Source organism: Crinia signifera, chromosome 12 (genome assembly GCF_055691185.1).
Source record: "Crinia signifera chromosome 12, ASM5569118v1, whole genome shotgun sequence".
NCBI classification, from domain to species: Eukaryota; Metazoa; Chordata; class Amphibia; order Anura; family Myobatrachidae; genus Crinia; species Crinia signifera.
In genome coordinates, this window is record NC_139228.1 from 35408553 (window position 1) to 35427399 (window position 18847).

The following is an 18847-nucleotide window of genomic DNA, read 5'->3' on the forward strand; positions in this document are numbered from 1 at the left end:
TGGCTGACGGCTCTTTTCAACCTTAATTACTATGTTACTATGTAGATATATTTTTTGAGCAGAATGTGCAAAATTTTTGTTCCAGATGAATAAAAGTCTGTACACACTGGGCTATTTACCCCAGCGTGTATGGACAACGATGAGGGGGAAAATCACTGGTCTGAAAATCACACACTGCATATACACTGAGCAATTTTTTTGCCTGTCTGAGTGATTTTCCCAGCGGGTGAACGGCTTTATATATGCAGTCATCAGTCCTTGTTTTACTTAATTTGTTTATGTTGGGTGCTGCAGATCCCTTGTGGCACCATGTAAATAAGGATAATAATAAATACGCATTGCGCATGCGGAAGGGGGAAATAGCTACAAAAGAAATGTTCAGATCACCTTTGTAAATAACAAAATCCACCTTTATAAAAAAAATTTTTTAATTTACGTGTTCGTCTAATAACTACATGCCCCAGATAATTGCTGGAAACTTTCACATTTACAGTAACTTAACTATAACCTCCTCTGTATTTTACGGGAAAAAAACAAGTAACACATGATTTCTGATTGAACAATGTGACCAGACTGATGACAATACAGGTCACAAGCGCGGTTCTGTCTGCAAAGCAACAGAATGACATGAAAAGTGACCTTATAAAATGAAGAGGTAACAAATTGATCATTTATCTCCTCACATCCGCATCGCAAGCAGTAATACACCACCAGGGGTTATGTAGACCCTTGATGTCACTCAACATGGAAACCGAGAAGGAGCTACACTCTTGCTTTGCTTCACGGAGTTGTTGTGACTGTATTGTGCTTTCCAGGGAACAAACACCAGGATCCTCTCTCACCCGTTTCAGGGATTTCAATTCCGCAGGAAAATCAATCATGGCCTTTTTATGTTTTTCCGTCTCCGACACCAATTTCACGATCGTGTCCCGACTGGCTTTAAACTCCACCTGATGACTGTCCAAGGCGTCTTCAAGGCTTGTTATTCTGGATTTTTGTACAACGTATTCTTTCATTAACTTCTCAACCTTTAAGATAAAATAAATGCAACGGTCATGATTTTCAAATCACTGAATCATAGGATCACACATGGGGCCTAATTCAGATGGCACGGCCTCAAATTTGAACGGGCATCGATTAGTTTAGCCTCTGACCTGCTCCACTAAAAGCCTGCCTTGCCAATGAATGTGCATGCTGTACGAATGAATGTGTATGGCTGCACAGCCGTTTGCAACCGAGGGAAAATGTCCAAAACCCATCGTAACAGGATCACCATGGAATGGTCTTCGCAGATGCCGCATGGCCCAGAACTTACTCGGCGGCTGAGATGAATACAGGCACATCCTGCCTGCTACTGACATCACACACACCCTCCCCTAACAGGCTTTGGCACGCCTGCATTTTCCCTTACACTCCCAAAAAATGGTCGGTTCCAACCCCAAAACGCCCACTTCCTGTCAATCAACTTTGCGAACGGCCAGCGAGCAAAAACAAAATTGCAGGAGTTAATTGCAGTACGGCCTCGCGCATGTGCACTGTGAACCTTACGCATGCGCAGTGCATCGATAATAGGCGATCAGATCTAAATCAGGCCCATGTTCTCAATATAACACATTATACCACTGAGGCAACAGTAAAACAAACTAAAGGGTATATATATATATATATATATATATATATATATATATATATATATATATATATATATATATATATATATATAGCATTGGGTTGTACAACATGGTGCTTCTAAAGGGACACCAATTGTGCCATAAAAACATGCCAAATAAATCCATTGGTAAAGCGACATCATTGCCCTTTTTAATTTCCGGTATAATGGGCCCCATACATCAGAAATCACAATTTCTGGATTTCCAGATCCAGTGATTTTTTTGGCCAGATAAATTGATTTTACAATCTATCTGACTTTGCCCACACATTACAGATTTATTTCAGTGATCGGCAGATTTTTCCATCTAAAGATTGCATCTTCATATCTGGAAATTGCCCAATCGATTGTCATTTCAGTTGTTCATAATGTAAATAGATGAAGACGACGAATTGGGAATGCCCACACATATAAAAAAGATCCGCAGATAATACCAGATTATTAAACATGTTTAAAAACCTGATTAAGCAATCGATTGGCGATTTTGATTGGGATTGCCAAAAGGGGGAGCCCACACATCTAAAATAAATTGTGACAATCATCTCCATATCTGAAAATTGTCACAATTAATTGCTGATGTATGGGGCCCTTTACACAATCAGAAGCGCTGGGTTTTGGAACCTGTCACTTCATACATACTGGGGTATATTCAATGTATATTTTAATGTTCCGGAACATTCAGACCTGCTGGGAAAAAAAACCAGCTAGCACTGAATAGGTTGGAACCCCTTCCGACCTATGAATATCGAAAACTGCCATCTTTTTGGCAAGACGGCAGTTTCAACATCAATTGAATATACCCCAAAGCCCTTAGTATGTAATTGTTAGGGTTTTAGGTACTTGTGTAGTTTCACGGCGCCAGCATGGCGCCGTGCTACTTCCGGGTTCTACGCTCGCCACAAACTATGTTAAAAAAAGTAACTTAACTCCATGCCAACATGGATAGTTCATACCCCCACTATCCATGTTGGCATGGAGTTGATTTTAAATAGCGTGGCGAGCGTAGCGAGCCACCGAGCCCGCAGCGTGGGCGAGCGAAGCGAGCCCCGCAAGGGGCCTCAGACGCACGGCGCCATACTGGCGCAGTGAAACTACACAAGTACTGGCCTAGGGGGTACCAATGTACCATGGATAAAATTCTGATACTATAGGTTGTTTGGGAACCACTGCTACAAACTGTAAAGTGTCTGCTAATGCCCTGTGTTTGCTCCCATTTGTAAAAGGCCATGAAATATGCCGGCGCTATATATAAATGTTAATGCATAAAATAAATCACCTTTGTTATCAAAACATTTAGGGAATCCTCCTGGTCTTCAACATTTATATTTAAGCAGGAGGACAACCTCTCAACGCTTTCCTGAAGTCTTTTCCCCATGTTACTGGATTTCTGTTCGGCCTTTTCTCTTTCGATCAGGTGTATCCTGCATACATTATACAAAATCAGTGCCACATGTATTGAATAATTACAATTTAAAATAAAAAGAACAAAGTTGTTTTAAAAAGTTTAACAGATTCTTATTATTATTCTATTTAAAATAAATCTTCTGTATAAATCATCTGTATGTACCCAATATAAAGAATCTGATATAGGTAGATTATAAGAATATAATTCTCACTCACCTTACTCGGTTTTCCAGTTCCTTTATCCGGTCGTTTAGCTCCTTATTGTCTCTCCTGAGAGAATACTTCTCAGCATTTTTTTCGGGTTTTTCAGTAGTCGCAAATTCAAATTCTTTCAGACGATCCTTAAGGGAGTGGATTTGGGAGGACTGCCGAGCGTTCCTTTCCTTGTAGCTTTCCAGTTCCTCCTTCATCTCCAGCAGGAAGATGTCTTTAGCAGCCAGGCGGTTCTTCAGGTCTGATACCTTAAAAGCACAAATATTAATTCTGTTGTCAGTGATTGTTGTCTATTAACAAAACCAAGGTGCACAAACAGCATTTTAATCCTTCTGTTAGACCATATGTAGGCAGGAAACATAACTCATCGGCTTCATCTACCAACTGTGTGAAAATACAGTCACCAAAACTAGCTACTGTTACTTATAGCAATCCTGTAACCTGAATCGCACGATGTGTATGGGGTTTAGGCCAGATTGCGGGGGTTAAACAGGACGGTACTTGTGTACTAGCACAGCGCCCATCGCATCGCAGACCATAAGGCATACAATGGTATGCGATGCTATACAATTTTAAATTGTATACCATCGAATTGTATGGCATTGTATGCCATTCTATCGCATATACAATGGTATGCAATTTAAAATTGTATAAGCACCCTAATGGGGGCTTACAATGTTAAATGCACCCCCACGGCACCCCCACTAAGAGCGTGAACCTGAAGCGTGGCAAGCGCAGCGAGCCTGCGAGGGGCGGCGGTACGCAACCTACGACCTTTTCATACCCCCACTATCCACGTCGGAGTGGAGCCCGAAGCGTGGCGAGCGCAGCGAGGGGCAGTGTATTACTTTACATGTATTCCGCGTCCGCTCACTGTGCTCGCCACGCTTCGGGCTCGGTGGCTCGCTGTGCTCGCCACACTACATAAAATTAGCTCCACGCCGACATGAATAGTGGGAGTATGAAAAGGTCGTAGGACGCGTACCGCTGCCCCTCGTGGGCTCGCTGCGCTCGCCAAGCTTCGGGTTTACGTTCATAGTGGGGGTGGCGTGGGGGTGCATTTAACATTGTAAGCCCCCATTAGGGTGCTTATACAATTAAACATCGTATAGGGGGCTTATACAATTTTAAATCACATCGCAGTGCATTGGGTGTATGCCATGCGATGCGATTATATGTTGTGCGACCAAATATCGTGGGCGCCGTGCTAGTACACAAGTACCAACAGGACTTATCCCAAGGAAACCTTTAATATAGCAAATTCAAAATATTATATATATATATATATATATATATATATACTGTATGATATATTTAAATATTTGTGGCCAGATGTATCAAGCTTCAAAAGTGATAAAATGGAGAGTGATAAACAACCAGCCAATCAGCTCCTACCTGTTATTTTTCAAACCCAGCCTGTAACATGACAGGTAGGAGCTGATTGGCTGGCTATTTATCACTCACCATTTTATCACTTTTGAAGCTTGATACATTTAGCCCTTTAAGTGGCAGATGAGGTGCATTTCAGTAGGCGTGGTGATACAAAGGGGTGGAGTGGGGCGTGTCTGTAAAATGTCATCATTGTGGCCCAGCACCCCCCCCCCACACACACACAATAACTGGCATTGTGGAGCAGGGGGCGTGGCCAAGATCATGTGACTCTGGGAGACTTGCCACTTCTTCTGGGGGGCTAGGAGAGCCACCTGACTTTCGGGAGCCTCCTGGGGCGGTCTGGGAGAATAGGCAAGTATGAAGAGAAAGTCTGCAGGAATTATTCTAATTACTTCCATATTTGTAAGGGGGATCCGGTCCTCACTGTAATTTTAGAACAATTGCTCAGTTTGAGGGTATCCAAAAGGGATTATGCTATAGAGTAGAGATGTGCAGGTCCGGATTTACTCGGATTTACCCGGAATTCAAAACAGGATCTTATTGGCTATATGGAAGTCAAGACGGGATCTTATTGGCTATATGCTGTCACATGTTTTTGCTCCAAAACATGTGACAGCTGGATAGCCAATAAGATCCGTTTTGACTTCCGGGTAAATCCGAGTAAATCTTTTTTTTAAAAGGGGGCAGTCATTTAAAAGGCATGGTATTGCCTTGTCCATGATTGCCCCTTTTAAAAAAGCATCCTTAATTTGTAAATAAATATTTATATAGAATTTTATTTTTTATGTAAATGTACTTATCGATCGGAGGGTGGGGGGATGTTCAAAAACAAACTGTAGTAATGTATCTTTGTTTGGGGGACAAGGGATGTTGCACAAGGAGTTACGCTTTTCAGAAAGGAAGTAAGAATGACACATTGAATTCACTTGACATAGAAGAAGTGTCTCTGCTGTGTGACAAGTAAAAGGTCAGGCACATTTTCTTATTGCTGGAAATTACACCTATTATGAGCAGCCCTGTCCCAGTTGGAGCATCTCACATACTGCATGTGCTCCTAGCTAATGTTCTACACGCCGAAGCTTAGTACATCAGATTCCCCACTCCCATGTACACTGAATGATTAAGAGGCTGCAGGGCCGGTGCAAGGTATTTGTGCGCCCCAGGCAAAAGGGGGGGATGTTTGTGGGAGCTCTCAGGAGTTAGCCTCAGCGATAGCGCTGCCTGCACTATGGAGCCGCCGGCAGCAGCAGCCACCGCACGCCGTTCCAGCTCTCTCTCCACCTGCTCCCCGCCGCTACACATCCAGCAGCACACACTGATTTCAGCCCCCAGCCCACACTGTGTGTGCTGCTGGTGTTGGGCCGGATGACAGAGCAGCCGGGGCGCGGCTGTAGCACCAGAGCGGGGCTGCTGGGATCCCCTAGCTGACTATGACTGGGAAACAGTGACAGGCGGCATGGAGCACCCCGGCAAGTCTACACTGGAGCAGCGCAGTCCGGGCAGCAGCCAGCAGCAGGACGAGTGGCCCGGTGCTGGGGAGACAGGAAGCAGCATGGCCGGCGTACCCGCATCAGCGGCAGTCCCGGGCAATGGCATACCCAGCACCGCACAGCAGCAGGTAAAAGGTGACACACACAGTGCATAGTGTTGGTGGCACCTAACTAGTATGTGCATCCGCTGCTCGTTGAAGCGCTGGTTAGTGATCTTGCTGCTGTCAGTGGCTCCATAATGCAGGCAGCGCTATCGCTGAGGCGCTTATCCCACCCCTGGAAACTGTAGCGGTGGCTCAAGGGACCTGCTGCCACACATAAATAGAATTCATTTAAATGTTGGGCTGAAATGGTGCGCCCTCCAGTGGCCTGCGCCCTAGGCAGCTGCCTAAAGCTGCCTAGTGGTAGCACCGGCCCTGAGAGGCTGTGCAGCAACAGTATGTGGTCACGTATGTGACCTATGGTACTGAAAGTGCAACCTCTATACATAAACAAGGGCAATCTAGAGTAACAAGTCCCTTATAAATACAAATCTAAATTTTAATTGGTATAATAATTATCACATAATGTTTCTTATCAGCAATCTATAATTTCTAAACTAAGGGTCTCGAATAGTACGCTACAATGTGAATACAGGAAACTTGCTGACATTCCGGAACCCAGTGCCAAGAGGGAGAAGACAGGTGGGCACAGCAATAGGCACTAAAGGCGTAACTACCATAGGTGCAAGGGGTGCAACTGCTATGGGGCCCAGAGCTGAAGGGGGCCCATGTTTATTATCTAAGTAGTATGTTTTACATACATTTATCACCATCAGTTGCTAAATAGGGGGCCCTTACAAACTTTTGCTATGGGGCCTACGAATATCTAGTTACGCCCCTGCCTATATACTACATAGGTGTGAGGTGCAGGGGGTGTGACATCACTGCATCACATGGATGAGATCACAGGCATTGTAAATTGGGAGAGAGGCCTACGATGGGGGAGGGGGGTGTGGGCAGCAGCAGCTCCAGACCAGGAGATTTCAATACACTTCTGGCCAGCCGGGAGCACCACTAGAGATTCGGGAGCCTCCCTCCCATACCCTGACAGTCTAGAATATACACAGCTATTATCTAAATATTATAAACACCCGATAGAACTATTTTTAATTCATACACTGATAATACTCTATCAGCAATAATAAAAGTGCTCAGCATCACTGTACTTCCATAAATATAGGTTAAGATTAAGTGCAGGTAAGGAGTAAAATAGCTGTTATATAAGCTCCAAAATGTAACATATGCAACAGCCACTCCTGCAAGTACAGGAGCTCAAAAGGAGCTCTTCCATTGGCCCTCCAGGACAGCCCTGTCATTCGTGTTTGTGCCCCTTAGTGCCTGATTAACCAATAGGTTGATTAGTCTGCAGCCTAGGGCACCAGGTCTTGGGGGGGCGGGGGGCGGAGGAACTGGCAGATGACAGCAGAGGAATAACAGTCCATACGTCTTTTTCACACACCACAAGTATTAGATCCTACATGCCAGCTATATAACTTTGGGTCTTATTCTGGTCTGTGCGGCCGGAGCCGAATATGCGGCCAGGACCGTGCGTCCTAAACCCCGCCTTCCGTACGGATCGCTCACTCCGTCCGAATGCGGTAAGCCGCTGACCGCACGGAGCACGAGTGGATTTCTCATGTATAAACCTCCTCCATCTCGGGGAACCTCCCCCATCATTCGATGGTCGCATACCATCGAATGCAGGACCGAGCGGTCAGGCAGCTCCCGCGAGCTCAGACCACTCGGGTATTTCTCCGTGCAAAAGCAGGGATCTGGGCGGGCAGCTGACATCCGGCAATGTCATATGTCCGCCCCCTACACGTGCGTCACGGCCGCATTACCATACGTACGCCCAGCGTTTTCATGGGAACGCCCATGAAACGCGGGGCGTATGCATATGTTAATGAGGCCAAACAGCCCTTCACGCCCCTCTCCTCCCCCTGTTCGTAGTGTAAACAATTCATGCGGAATTTGGACGTATGTCCCTTTCGCACATGCGCAGATATGCCTCTGCACATGCGCAGACACAAAACATCGGCGGAACGAACGCACACGGACATATCCGCACCAACCAGAATAAGGGCCTTTATGACTGTGAGTCCCTTTGCGCCCATACCCGTGTGTTTAGCGGCATTACTATTATGATACCTTTAGACAGGTCTAGTATAAACATACTTTTTTGTGACTGCCAAATTCTATAAAGTCCAGATGGACTCCCAGGAGAACCGGTCATACTCCCACATTCCTGGTGAAAATGGTGACAGTAAGGGCATGATGAGCCGATTCCTAGTGCATGGCACCGCCCTAGCCCCACCCCTAGGGGTAAAGATGTGATTTTGGACATTGCACTAAGGGGGTGGGTTATTATAATGTGATTCGCCCTTTCCTGCCCCCACAGTGGACCTCCATTATCTCCTCTTAGGGGAAGTTCGAGGAATATGCTTTCACTTTTCATTGTTTATCTTACTGATGTCATCTATAAGTTTATTCTCCGCACCTCAGACTGTAAGGCGGTGTTCTTCACCAGCAGCGCAGCATGTTCACTCTGAGCAGACTCCGCGGCGGTTTTGTAGTTCAGTAACTGGTCTCTTGTCCCAGAGTTGTAAGAAATCTGAAAGAGAACAAAAATAATGTTCATGTTTTTGAGGTTTCAGCCAAATTGATGGTCACTGAATGGATTCACAAATATTTTTTGGAATATCTGATATTTCAGACAGCATCAGAAGGTGATTGGATTTCTGAAGCCCTGAGCATCTATATAATATGAAGGGGCATATTTTTGATTATTGCATAAAATTATGTAAAACTGCAGTTTCTGTATTATTTTATCTATTCCTACTATGTACTAAAGCCCCATACACATAAGCCTCTGCTGAGCGATACTGCATAGCACAGATCGCTCCGCACAGACCGCTCAGCACACAGCGCTGCACAGCTAACTAGTGCTGCAGATCGCAGTCCCTATTTTCATGGGGACTATGGTCTGATCCATATTTAGTGAACTTTGGCAACGTTAGTTTACACCTTCTTTAGATGGTATAAACGTCCTACTGTTTAAAATGTATTTAGTAAATATAGTCATATACTCACTATCTGAGCACAGACCAGTGCAAATACCGCTGCATATCAACCAATGGGATATTTCAATGAAAAATTATGATTATGTTGAATTTGATTTGTACTTTAATTTTGTCATCCACTTAATTATTGGACATAGTAGTCATGGAATAAACATGTGCTGGCAAAAAGCTTAGTATATCACAGAAGTTTTAGCATTTCCATCTTTTATATATTACAAGGGCGCCATCTAGTGATACAATCTTGAGTGTGCAGATAAAAATCTATACAGTACTTTCAGTCAACCTATTTCATCATACAGCATATTGTTGTTGGTATTATTATAATTACAATTTATATGTCCCCTTTATTTATGCAGCGATGTACAGAGAACATCTAATTCCCACCCTTTGGGCAAAATGTATTAGGGTGTGAAAATCAGAAAGTGAGAGTTTTCCCATTTTTTTAAAGTGACAATCATATACAAGGCAAAACCAGGTTGACTTCACACCCTAGTTGCCTCCAGCATACAACTTGCTTCATAGCAGAAAGGGGGCGTGGTCTATGCAAATGAGGGTGCGTCTTACGCTAATTAAGGACATTCCCGCGTTTAGCGGGACAGTTGGGAGGTATGCTCCAGGGGCGCCACAAACTTTTTGGCAGGGGGGAGCAAAATTTATAGTTACGCCACTGGTTGCCTCCCTATAAAAATAGCAGCAATCTCCTTTTCTCCCTCATTAGTATACCAATCTCCCTCATTTAACCTAGCCCACATTGTGTAGCTGTCACATTTTTGGGAAAAAAAAGGAATGAGAGATAGACAATTTACAATGAACCATCAGCACCATTTCCCAGCACTTTACCAAGTATAGTAGCTCTTACTAACTGCTTTGTGGCTCATCTACATTTGGATATAAGTAATTTTAGAACATTCCTCTCAGACACTTTTAGGTGCCACGTTCACAATCTCTTTTCACAATCTCTCCATATATGGAACTACAGACAGACTTCAGCAGTGGCACTCCCCGGACTTCAACAAAAGCGACACCAGGCCTTTGAGATATCAACGTTTCAATTGCTATTAGGCAATTTTCATCAAACAGACCGCGTCACCAAGGCAACGGCTTAATAGCCAACACCGACCTGCAAACAAGCAGCAGAGACGCGTCCCTCAGAAGGGCGGAAGTCAGCGGCGTACATAGAACAACGCCGACCAACCAGCGTTAATACGGCCCTGAGAAGGGCGGAAGTCGAATGACTAGAAGGGCAAGAGTGACGTCACCCGCCCACCGCGATCTCAGCCGCATCAGCAGAAAGCAACAGCGTTGATAGGTGCGGGTACTAAGACCCGCCCACCCCGGCGCCACCTCATCAGTTAGCAGCAGCACTGATTGGTGCAGGCACTAATAGAGGCCACACCAGCGTCATCAAGCTACACCCACACCTCTACCTTATAAGGAGAAACAGGAAGCCCCACCAGTACTGCGACCATCCGGAGAAAGCCAGTTACCTGGCGAAACTAGTCGAAGGCACGCAAGCACCTGGAACCACCGATTAAACCTCACAGCAAAAGAGGTCAGTCGACGGGAGTCTGCCGGCAGACGTTTCCACGTTCATCTCCTACATTTGGAAGAGGTACTATCAGCCCATAGTGGCATCCTTGTATAAGGCTACAGATACTTACTCTACCCAGACGGAACAAAAGTGTGATCACACATAAGGCATACCCCCTGTGTGTTATCCCATACCCCATTCACCCCACGTTTGTGTGTACCGGTATTAGGCCTAGATATTTCTAACCAGTTTTGTTTTATCAATTTTTTAAATATTGTTTAACATCTGCTATTTATAGAAATTTTACCATCATTAATTTTTATTGTATTATATGTATTTTGCACAAATTCAATAAATGCTATTTGTTTAGAAAAAAGCTAACGCTTCACTCATACATATTGACTTTATCATTAGTCAGAAAAAGTTTGTACTGTATACTCACAAGGGTCCCTAGAGCGCAAAGTGACACCGCAAGGTGTAACCCCCCCTCTTTTCTAGTACTACCACAGGTACTGGCAGTGTACCTACACTTTTGTAGCTAGGTGACCACCACACGTCCACGGCGCAACCTTCCCGGAAACCCCATCTCCCTTAGAATGAGTGGCCCCTCAAAACAGTTGTCCTAACAGTACCCCAGCACCCACAGTGCCTCCAATAAGTGGTCTCCACTTAAACACGCATGCTTGCATTAGGTTGACAATGAAAAGGTAGACAGTGTCTAAGTCGACCCCAAAAGGTCAACAGGCACAAGGTTGACATACACAAAATGTCAGCACAAAAATGTCAGAAAAAATATCTACATGAGTTTTTGATTTTTTTTTTTGGTATCAGTTTATAGATTTGATGGCATGCACCCCAGATTAGTGTACCGCTTCACGCGCCATGCTTCCAGCACTTTACTGTTCCCATTTTGCTTGTGTCGACCATTTGTCAACTTACTATTCAGACACATTGCACTAGCATAAAGTAGTAAATGCTATTTATTTATGCTAAGATATTAATTTATCCGGCTACTATGGTTTTTTTTCCACTCTATCCAGTAATGAGAAAAGGTAGAAACCAAACAGACTGTTCCTTCTGCATAATGCTACAAATAATACTTAGTTACAGTGCAGTGCATTATGTTTATACCCCTTTTATTCTGTTAATGTGTCATCTAAAATACTTTAACCTTTACATTTGCTCGAGAAGATTGAAACATCATGCTGCAGATAATAATATATAGTTTTACTGAATGTGAAATGAAAAACTACTGCAAAGGAATCATCAATGGTTTCACCCAAAGATGGTCACCCCTGCTTTAGGGCCAGATGTACCAAGCTTAAAAAAAGTGAAAAAGTGGAGAGTGATAACAACCAGCCAATCAGCTCCTACCTGTCATTTTTCAAACCCAGCCTGTAACATGGCTGGTAGGAGCTGATTGGCTGGCTGTTTATCACTCTCCACTTTATCACTTTTTGGAGCTTGATACATCTGACCCTCAGTGTGCAATGAGCTACAGTACAGGTCAATTAGAGACAGGGGGTGGGGCTTTGTCAGTGTCCTGGACGGAGCCGTCTTTTTGTCCAGACAATGAGTAGCTCTATATCAATGGCAAGAAACCAACTGGTTGTCCCACGTTGATGGTAAAAGTAGTTGGTCATAGACCATCAATTATTTCAAATCATCAATGGTTAAAGGCCGTCCATCAACATCAGAATCAGCCTGGTACTTGGCAACTGCCCCCAATTTTTCAGGTAGTACCCAGCTCCCACAGAAGAGTGGCTGAATATCCTGTATCCTGCCCACTTCGCTGGGCTGTGAATGTGCTACAAGTTAACGACGGCTTCCTCAAATACGAATGGGAAACATGGTCTATTATTCATTTGTGTTTACTAGTGATTCGTATTCACCACTACAAATCATTAGTACATTTGTCAGTACCATTGAAAAGAAAATACTTTTACAGACGTATTCTATCGATGGTGTACTTTAGAAATGTTTCTAAAAAATATTAATGACAAAAATACAAATCGTGTGCATTCGTACGTTCGGAAATTTGTCAATACGTGAAATACGTACTGTATTTCACATTGAATGGGTATGAATATGACCATTTTACACAGTAAATGGCCCCCCTTAGTGCATAGGCTTACCTTAGCTTCTCCCCGGCTGTCAGACAGGTCATAGTAGTGTCTGCAAAACATGACAGTGTATGAGTGTGCATAGTGTACATTGTATGATGTAAAAGTCTTAAGAATAGCCAAAGAAGATATTTGTTAAAAATATTTAGAAAAAAAGAATCAAGACTGAAAAGTTTTTTTTAATATGTGAGAGACCAGAAATTAAGAGTCCTATTCATGGAAGCCGACACTATGGTCCCGATTTAGAGTTAATCACTTTTGTGCAAATTTGAATTCCTATCGATTATCAAATGACTGCGCATGCATACAGATCATGGTGTGCATGCGCCAGGCCAAACAGCATGGTGTGCATGCGCCAGGCCAACATTCGATGGTCAGCGACCATCTAACGATGTGGTAAGCGCTCGCCCATCCACGAGTGGTCTAGACCACTCATACATTTGAGCAAAGAAAAGCAGGGATATGGGTGGCCAGCTGACATCCGGTTAAGTCAGCTGTCTTCCCCCCTCACGCACGTCACAACAGCATTTCCATACGCACACCCTGCGTTTTCATGGGAACGCCCATGAACACTGGTAATGACCCCAATCAGGCCGCAACACCCCCAGCTCGGAAGGCCACGAGCGAGCACTCGGTGACCGGACTTCTCGCCAAGTTAGCTAACTCCCTGCATACAGACATCCGCAGAAATGGTTCAACATTGGTACACTGGCCGAATTCGGGACCGAGCGAAGCAATCAAAATAAGGGCCTATATGTAAGGTTGTGCATACAGTTCTGCAAATGGGCAGTATCTTATATCCCTTGAAACTAGGTAGTATTGCTGTCACTTAAATATTAATTGGTTTGCAACACACTGCGGGGCATTGAGAGTAATGAACTGCACTACAGTAACTGACTATACCACGCTGTAGAGGATATATATTTAACTCTGTGCTAGATGACAGTAGCTGTAGATGTAGCTAATGCTGCTACAAACACACATATACAAATATCATAGCAAATATCATAGCCCTTAAAAGGGCTGCAGTACAACAAAGGCGCTGTATTTAAAATAAATCAAGGAGAGAAGCACATGAAAGCCACCTGCATGGCCTGTATAGCCGGCACGTGCTTCGCACAACTCAATTCGTCAGGGCTCACAGCCAATAAAAGAAGAAACACATGGTGATGACAGTCATACCCCTTTCATACAGCATAAATAACCCAAGTTGAGCAATCTAGAATTTCAACCTAAGTTTAAAGCAGGGTTTAAACACGGGTCGCATTGTTTAGATGGGTGACCCTTGGTTCAGTGTGAAAGGCTGCACAAGGAAACATGAACTTGCAGGAATGCTACAAACATGAGTCCCGCCCACTTCCATCACTATGGAGGCATGCCCAGTGCTCTGTGAGCTGGCGACGTGCCCACGGTCCCTCTGACTCCCATAAATAGCCGCCGGGCGCATGCCCATACCATCTATTCAATGCTATTCTAAGCAGAAAAACAAAACGGGACTGTCCTGTGTAAACAGCTGGGAGGTAGGCATTACCGTTCCCCTGTATCATAAAGTAACACTGTCCTGGTAAACAAAGCACAGGGAACACATGAGAGCCCCCAAGATACCTGCATACTACATGCGTGTACAGTAAATATTAGTATGTATTTGTGCAGCATTGCACCTGACCTAATTCCAGGGAACTGTGTATTACAGTAATCAGTGTACCTGACAACCCTTCTGCAATGTAATTGTTGTGGTCTCCTATGGGTGAAGGAAATAACTCTGTGTTTAGGAGTAAGATAGTGTGTGACCAGTACACATACGAGTCACTGAACAGGTGAGACAGGTTACTTGTTCTCCTCAGTTGTATAATCTCATTCTGTTTCCATTTCATACAACACACAACCTGAGACGTAGCAACTTATGCTAATATATTACTATAGTTCCCTGGTGTCACAATATTCAGTATTTTAGTGTTACCTGCTTGTGAAATCCTGCTAGTTCTGCTCTGCCTTCCTCGGCGTCATGCTGCTAAACAGTTCTGTGTTAGGGCTATTTCACACGCTCCGGCTCCTGCCGGGCGGCGAAATCCCGCACGGCTAAAAGCCGTGCCGTGCACACTAGTTGTTAATGTAACTATTGTGTCCATTTACACGGGACAGCCACGGCCCGGCCTCCCAGTTGCAGCCGGATCCCACCACTGAAAGGGACAGCTGCCGGGCTGTGGCCATCCCTACCATTCTAAACTAGTGAGTGCGGCACGGCTTCCTGGCCGTGTGGGTTTTCGCCGCCCGGCAGGAGACGGAGTGTGTGAAATAGCCCTTAGTGTGAACATTGCAGCCTGATTGCAGCACCTGGGTGAGACCTTGCACAGTCTCCTTGATTAGCAACCTGTGAGGTAATAGCCCAGTGTCTGACAACTGAGCTCATTAGCTCCATGTAAAAGGAACTTCCTGGCAGATATTCACTACCAGAGTATAGGTTCACTACCCTGCTCCAGCGGTCCCAGTGCTTTGTCTGACATTCATGGTTTCCAGTGCATGATTGCGGCTATTCTCCTGACCATTGTCCTGCTTAATCCTTGTGTACCATATCCAGTGACTACAAGCTCCTGACCTCGGATATCCTAGTGACCTTTTTCCTGCCTGCTCCTTGTGTACTGCATCCGTTACATCCTGTGTATGACCTCCGCTTGTTCTGTGACCATTCTCCTGCCTGCTCCCTGTGTACTGCATCCTGTGACTCCCAGTGTATGACCCGGCTAGTACTTGGACTCTTGCACAAGCCTCCTCCTTCGTTACCTATATCTGTCCGCAAGTTCCTGACCTGGCTAGTCTGACCATGAGCATTCTAGAACTTACCCTGCCTTATACCCAGTGTTTACCAGCTCCATGTGGGAAACCTGATCAGGGGACCATGACCGACGTACAGTGTGTAGCGAAGGCCAAATCCCACTTGGAGGGGTCACTGGCGAAAACCACCAGTACGGTTAGACTCCGCACCCCTGAGTCAGGACAAGCCAATTCCCGTCTGGTATTCACCATTCCAAGTTTAAAACCATGACAGAATACTCTGGCCCAACCAAAGAGCTATTGGAGCAACCATTTGCTGGGGTTAGCAAGCAATAGCTGGATCAGGCTATGATCATTCAGTTTTTGCAGACCCTGTTACAGCAGAAGAACGTTGTTCCACCTCCTTTAACCCCCGTGGAACTTGATTCAGAAACATTAAAGAAGCTTGCACAGCTGATCCAGCAGTTACAAGAAATCTTGACTCAAATCTTGTCCCTAATTATCTGTTTGCTGGACAGCTTTTCCAGGAGTAAGGTACCTTCCTCTCCGGGACCCGTGCCTGCAAGGTCCTCTGATGCCATTCCGGGCTTTCCAGTGACATCTGCATCTGTGCCCTGTAAGGACAGGTACCTGAGTCGGCCTCGTCCCCAGTTATCTGATGAGGAGCGCCGGTGGAGTAGGTCCCTCAACCTATGCTTTTATTGTGGAGCTCAGGATCACTTCATCAGGGAATGTTCCCTACGTGGGACCTGAAATAAAGTGATAGATTCTGTTTCCATCCAGAGGGAATCCTGTGTTTACAACTGGGGTCCTAGGACCAAAATTTCTTTGTTAAAGAACTGTACATGGTCACAAGCCCCAGGAGGGGAGTCCGAGTATCAAGACCCGAGATGGGAGTCCAAGTAACAAGCCCCAAGGGGGGGTCCTGTTGGTCCTACCCCAAGAGGGGGGTTCTGTCTAGCCAGCCCCAGATGGGGGTCCTGTTAGTCCAGCCCAAGGTGGGGCTTCCTAGTGTGGTGCCCCAGGAGGGGCTTCTGAGTAGTGTGCTCCAGGAGGAGCTTCTGAGTAGTGTGCTCCAGGAGGAGCTTCCTAGTGTCTTGCTCCAGGAGGAGCTTCCTAGTGTCTTGCTCCAGGAGGAGCTTCCTAGTGTCTTGCCCCAGGAGGGGCTTCCTAGTGTCTTGCCCCAAGAGGGGCTTCCTAGTGTTATGACCCAGGAGGGGCATCAAAGTGCTGTACCCCAAGAGGAATCCCACAGTGTTGAGTTCCAAGAGTGGTCTCAGAGTGACGAGCCCCAAGAAGGGTTTCAGAGTCTTTCACCTCAGAAGGGGTCTCAGAGGGTCATACCCCAGGAAGGGGCCACTGAGCACTTTTCCTCAAGAAGGGGCTAAGTACGTCACCCCAGGTGGGTGTTCCGAGTCCGTCACCTAAGGTGGGGGTTCCAAGTCCATTGCCCCTGGAGAAGATCCATCTGCCCTTGCCTCCAGGCATGAGGACCCATCTGCCCTTGCCTCCGGGCATGAGGACCCGTCTGGCCTTGCCTCCGGGCATGAGGATCTGTTGGCCCTTGCCTACGGTCATGAGGACTTGTGTGCCATGGCCTCCGGGCCAGTCTCTGTGGCCTCCAGGCCAGTCTTCCTGGCCTCCGGGCCAGTCTCCGTGACCTGCGGGCCAGTCTCCGTGGCCTACGGGCCTGCCTCCGTGCCTGCCCCTGTGGTCTCCAGGTCTGCTTCCATGGCCTCCGGGCCTGCCCCCATGGTCTACAGGTCTGCTTTCATGGCCTCCGGGCCTTCCTCCTTGGCCTCCGGGCCTGAGTCTATTACTTCCATGACCCCTGGGCCTAAACTTGTCTTCCACAAAATCTTTTCTAGTGTGCCGATGCCTACTGTACCCGACATCCGAGAGGGTTTGCCTGCCATGCCCGGTGTTTGAGAGGTGTCCATTTCATCGGAGGTGGCTGTCTTATCTGAAGCTTCAGCTGTGCCTCAAGTTCAAGAGACATCTGTTGTGTCTAAGGTCCCACAAGGGTTGGCTGGGATACAGAAGCCAGCTGATGAGTCATCTGAAGACATTTGCTTTGATGGGAACCTTGCCCATTACCAGGCTTTAGCAGAGTACTACTTAGATGCCATAAACTTTGATCCATCCTCTGGGGTTAATCTGGCTAATATTGTAAAATTTATGATCTTATCCTTCCAAGGAGAAGCACTAGAATGGGTCAATCCACTCGTTGAAGCCAATGATCCTCGACTGCGAGACCGGATATAATTTTCCAGGGCTGTGATCGAGAAATTTGAATTAAAGACTCCTTCACCTTCCTTGGCAGAAAGTGTGCCCATGCCTCTTCAAGACCATGGGTCATCTAGACGGCATGCTGAGAGTACTAGAGCTTCTGGAAAAAATGTTTTGCCAAAGTTTGAATCGAGGATTTCAACAGTTAGGGGCATTCGTGTCAGATCCTCATTACTTCATGGTCTCAAAGATTCATCCTCCAAAAAGTCTTTGATCTGCACCCCGGAACTAGAGTCCAACTCAGATTATGATTCTGAACACGATGCCGCTCCCTTTCTGGGTAGTTTAGTGTTGGCTAGAGCCAATTTTGTAGAGCCAGAAGTGTCACCTACTTCAAAAGGATCTAAGCGTTCTTTTAAGAAAAAGAAGCTCTGCCACCGATCTTGAAAATTCATTGTGGGGTGTTCGGAGCCCACCCCTAGAGGAGGGGGTAATGTCACAATATTCAGTATTTTTAGTGTGGCCTGTTTGTGAAATCCTGCTCGTTCTACTCTGCCTTCCTCTGCTCCATGCTGCTAAACAGTTCTGTGTTAGTTTGAACACTGCAGCCTGATTGCAGCAACTTGGTGAGACCTTGCACAGTCAACTTGTTTGGCAACCTGTGAGGTAATAGCCCAGTGTCTGACAGATGAGCTCATTAGCTCCTTATAAAAGGAACTTTCTGGCAGGTATTCCCTGCCAGAGTGTAGGTTCACTAACCTGCTCCAGCAGTCCCAGTGCTTTGTCTAACATCCACGGTTTTCAGTACATGATTCCGGCTATTCTCCTGACCATTCTCCTGCTTAGTTCTTGTGTACCATATCCAATGACTACAAGCTCCTGACTTCGGATATCCTAGTGACC

General features: G+C 45.7%; 1 protein-coding gene across 1 annotated transcript in view; it reads right to left on the reverse strand.

Moving 5' to 3' along the window:
* The window catches only part of LOC146049524 (coiled-coil domain-containing protein 170-like), a 53739-nt gene that overhangs the window by 10341 nt on the left and 24551 nt on the right, over positions 1–18847 (reverse strand). Inside the window, exons 4-8 of the mRNA XM_083166061.1 lie at positions 12956–12995; positions 8707–8820; positions 3290–3534; positions 2946–3090; positions 684–1028 (exon numbers count right to left, since the gene is read on the reverse strand). Of these exons, the coding sequence (XP_083022187.1) occupies positions 684–1028; positions 2946–3090; positions 3290–3534; positions 8707–8820; positions 12956–12995 (889 nt within the window). The remainder of the gene's footprint in view (positions 1–683; positions 1029–2945; positions 3091–3289; positions 3535–8706; positions 8821–12955; positions 12996–18847) is intronic.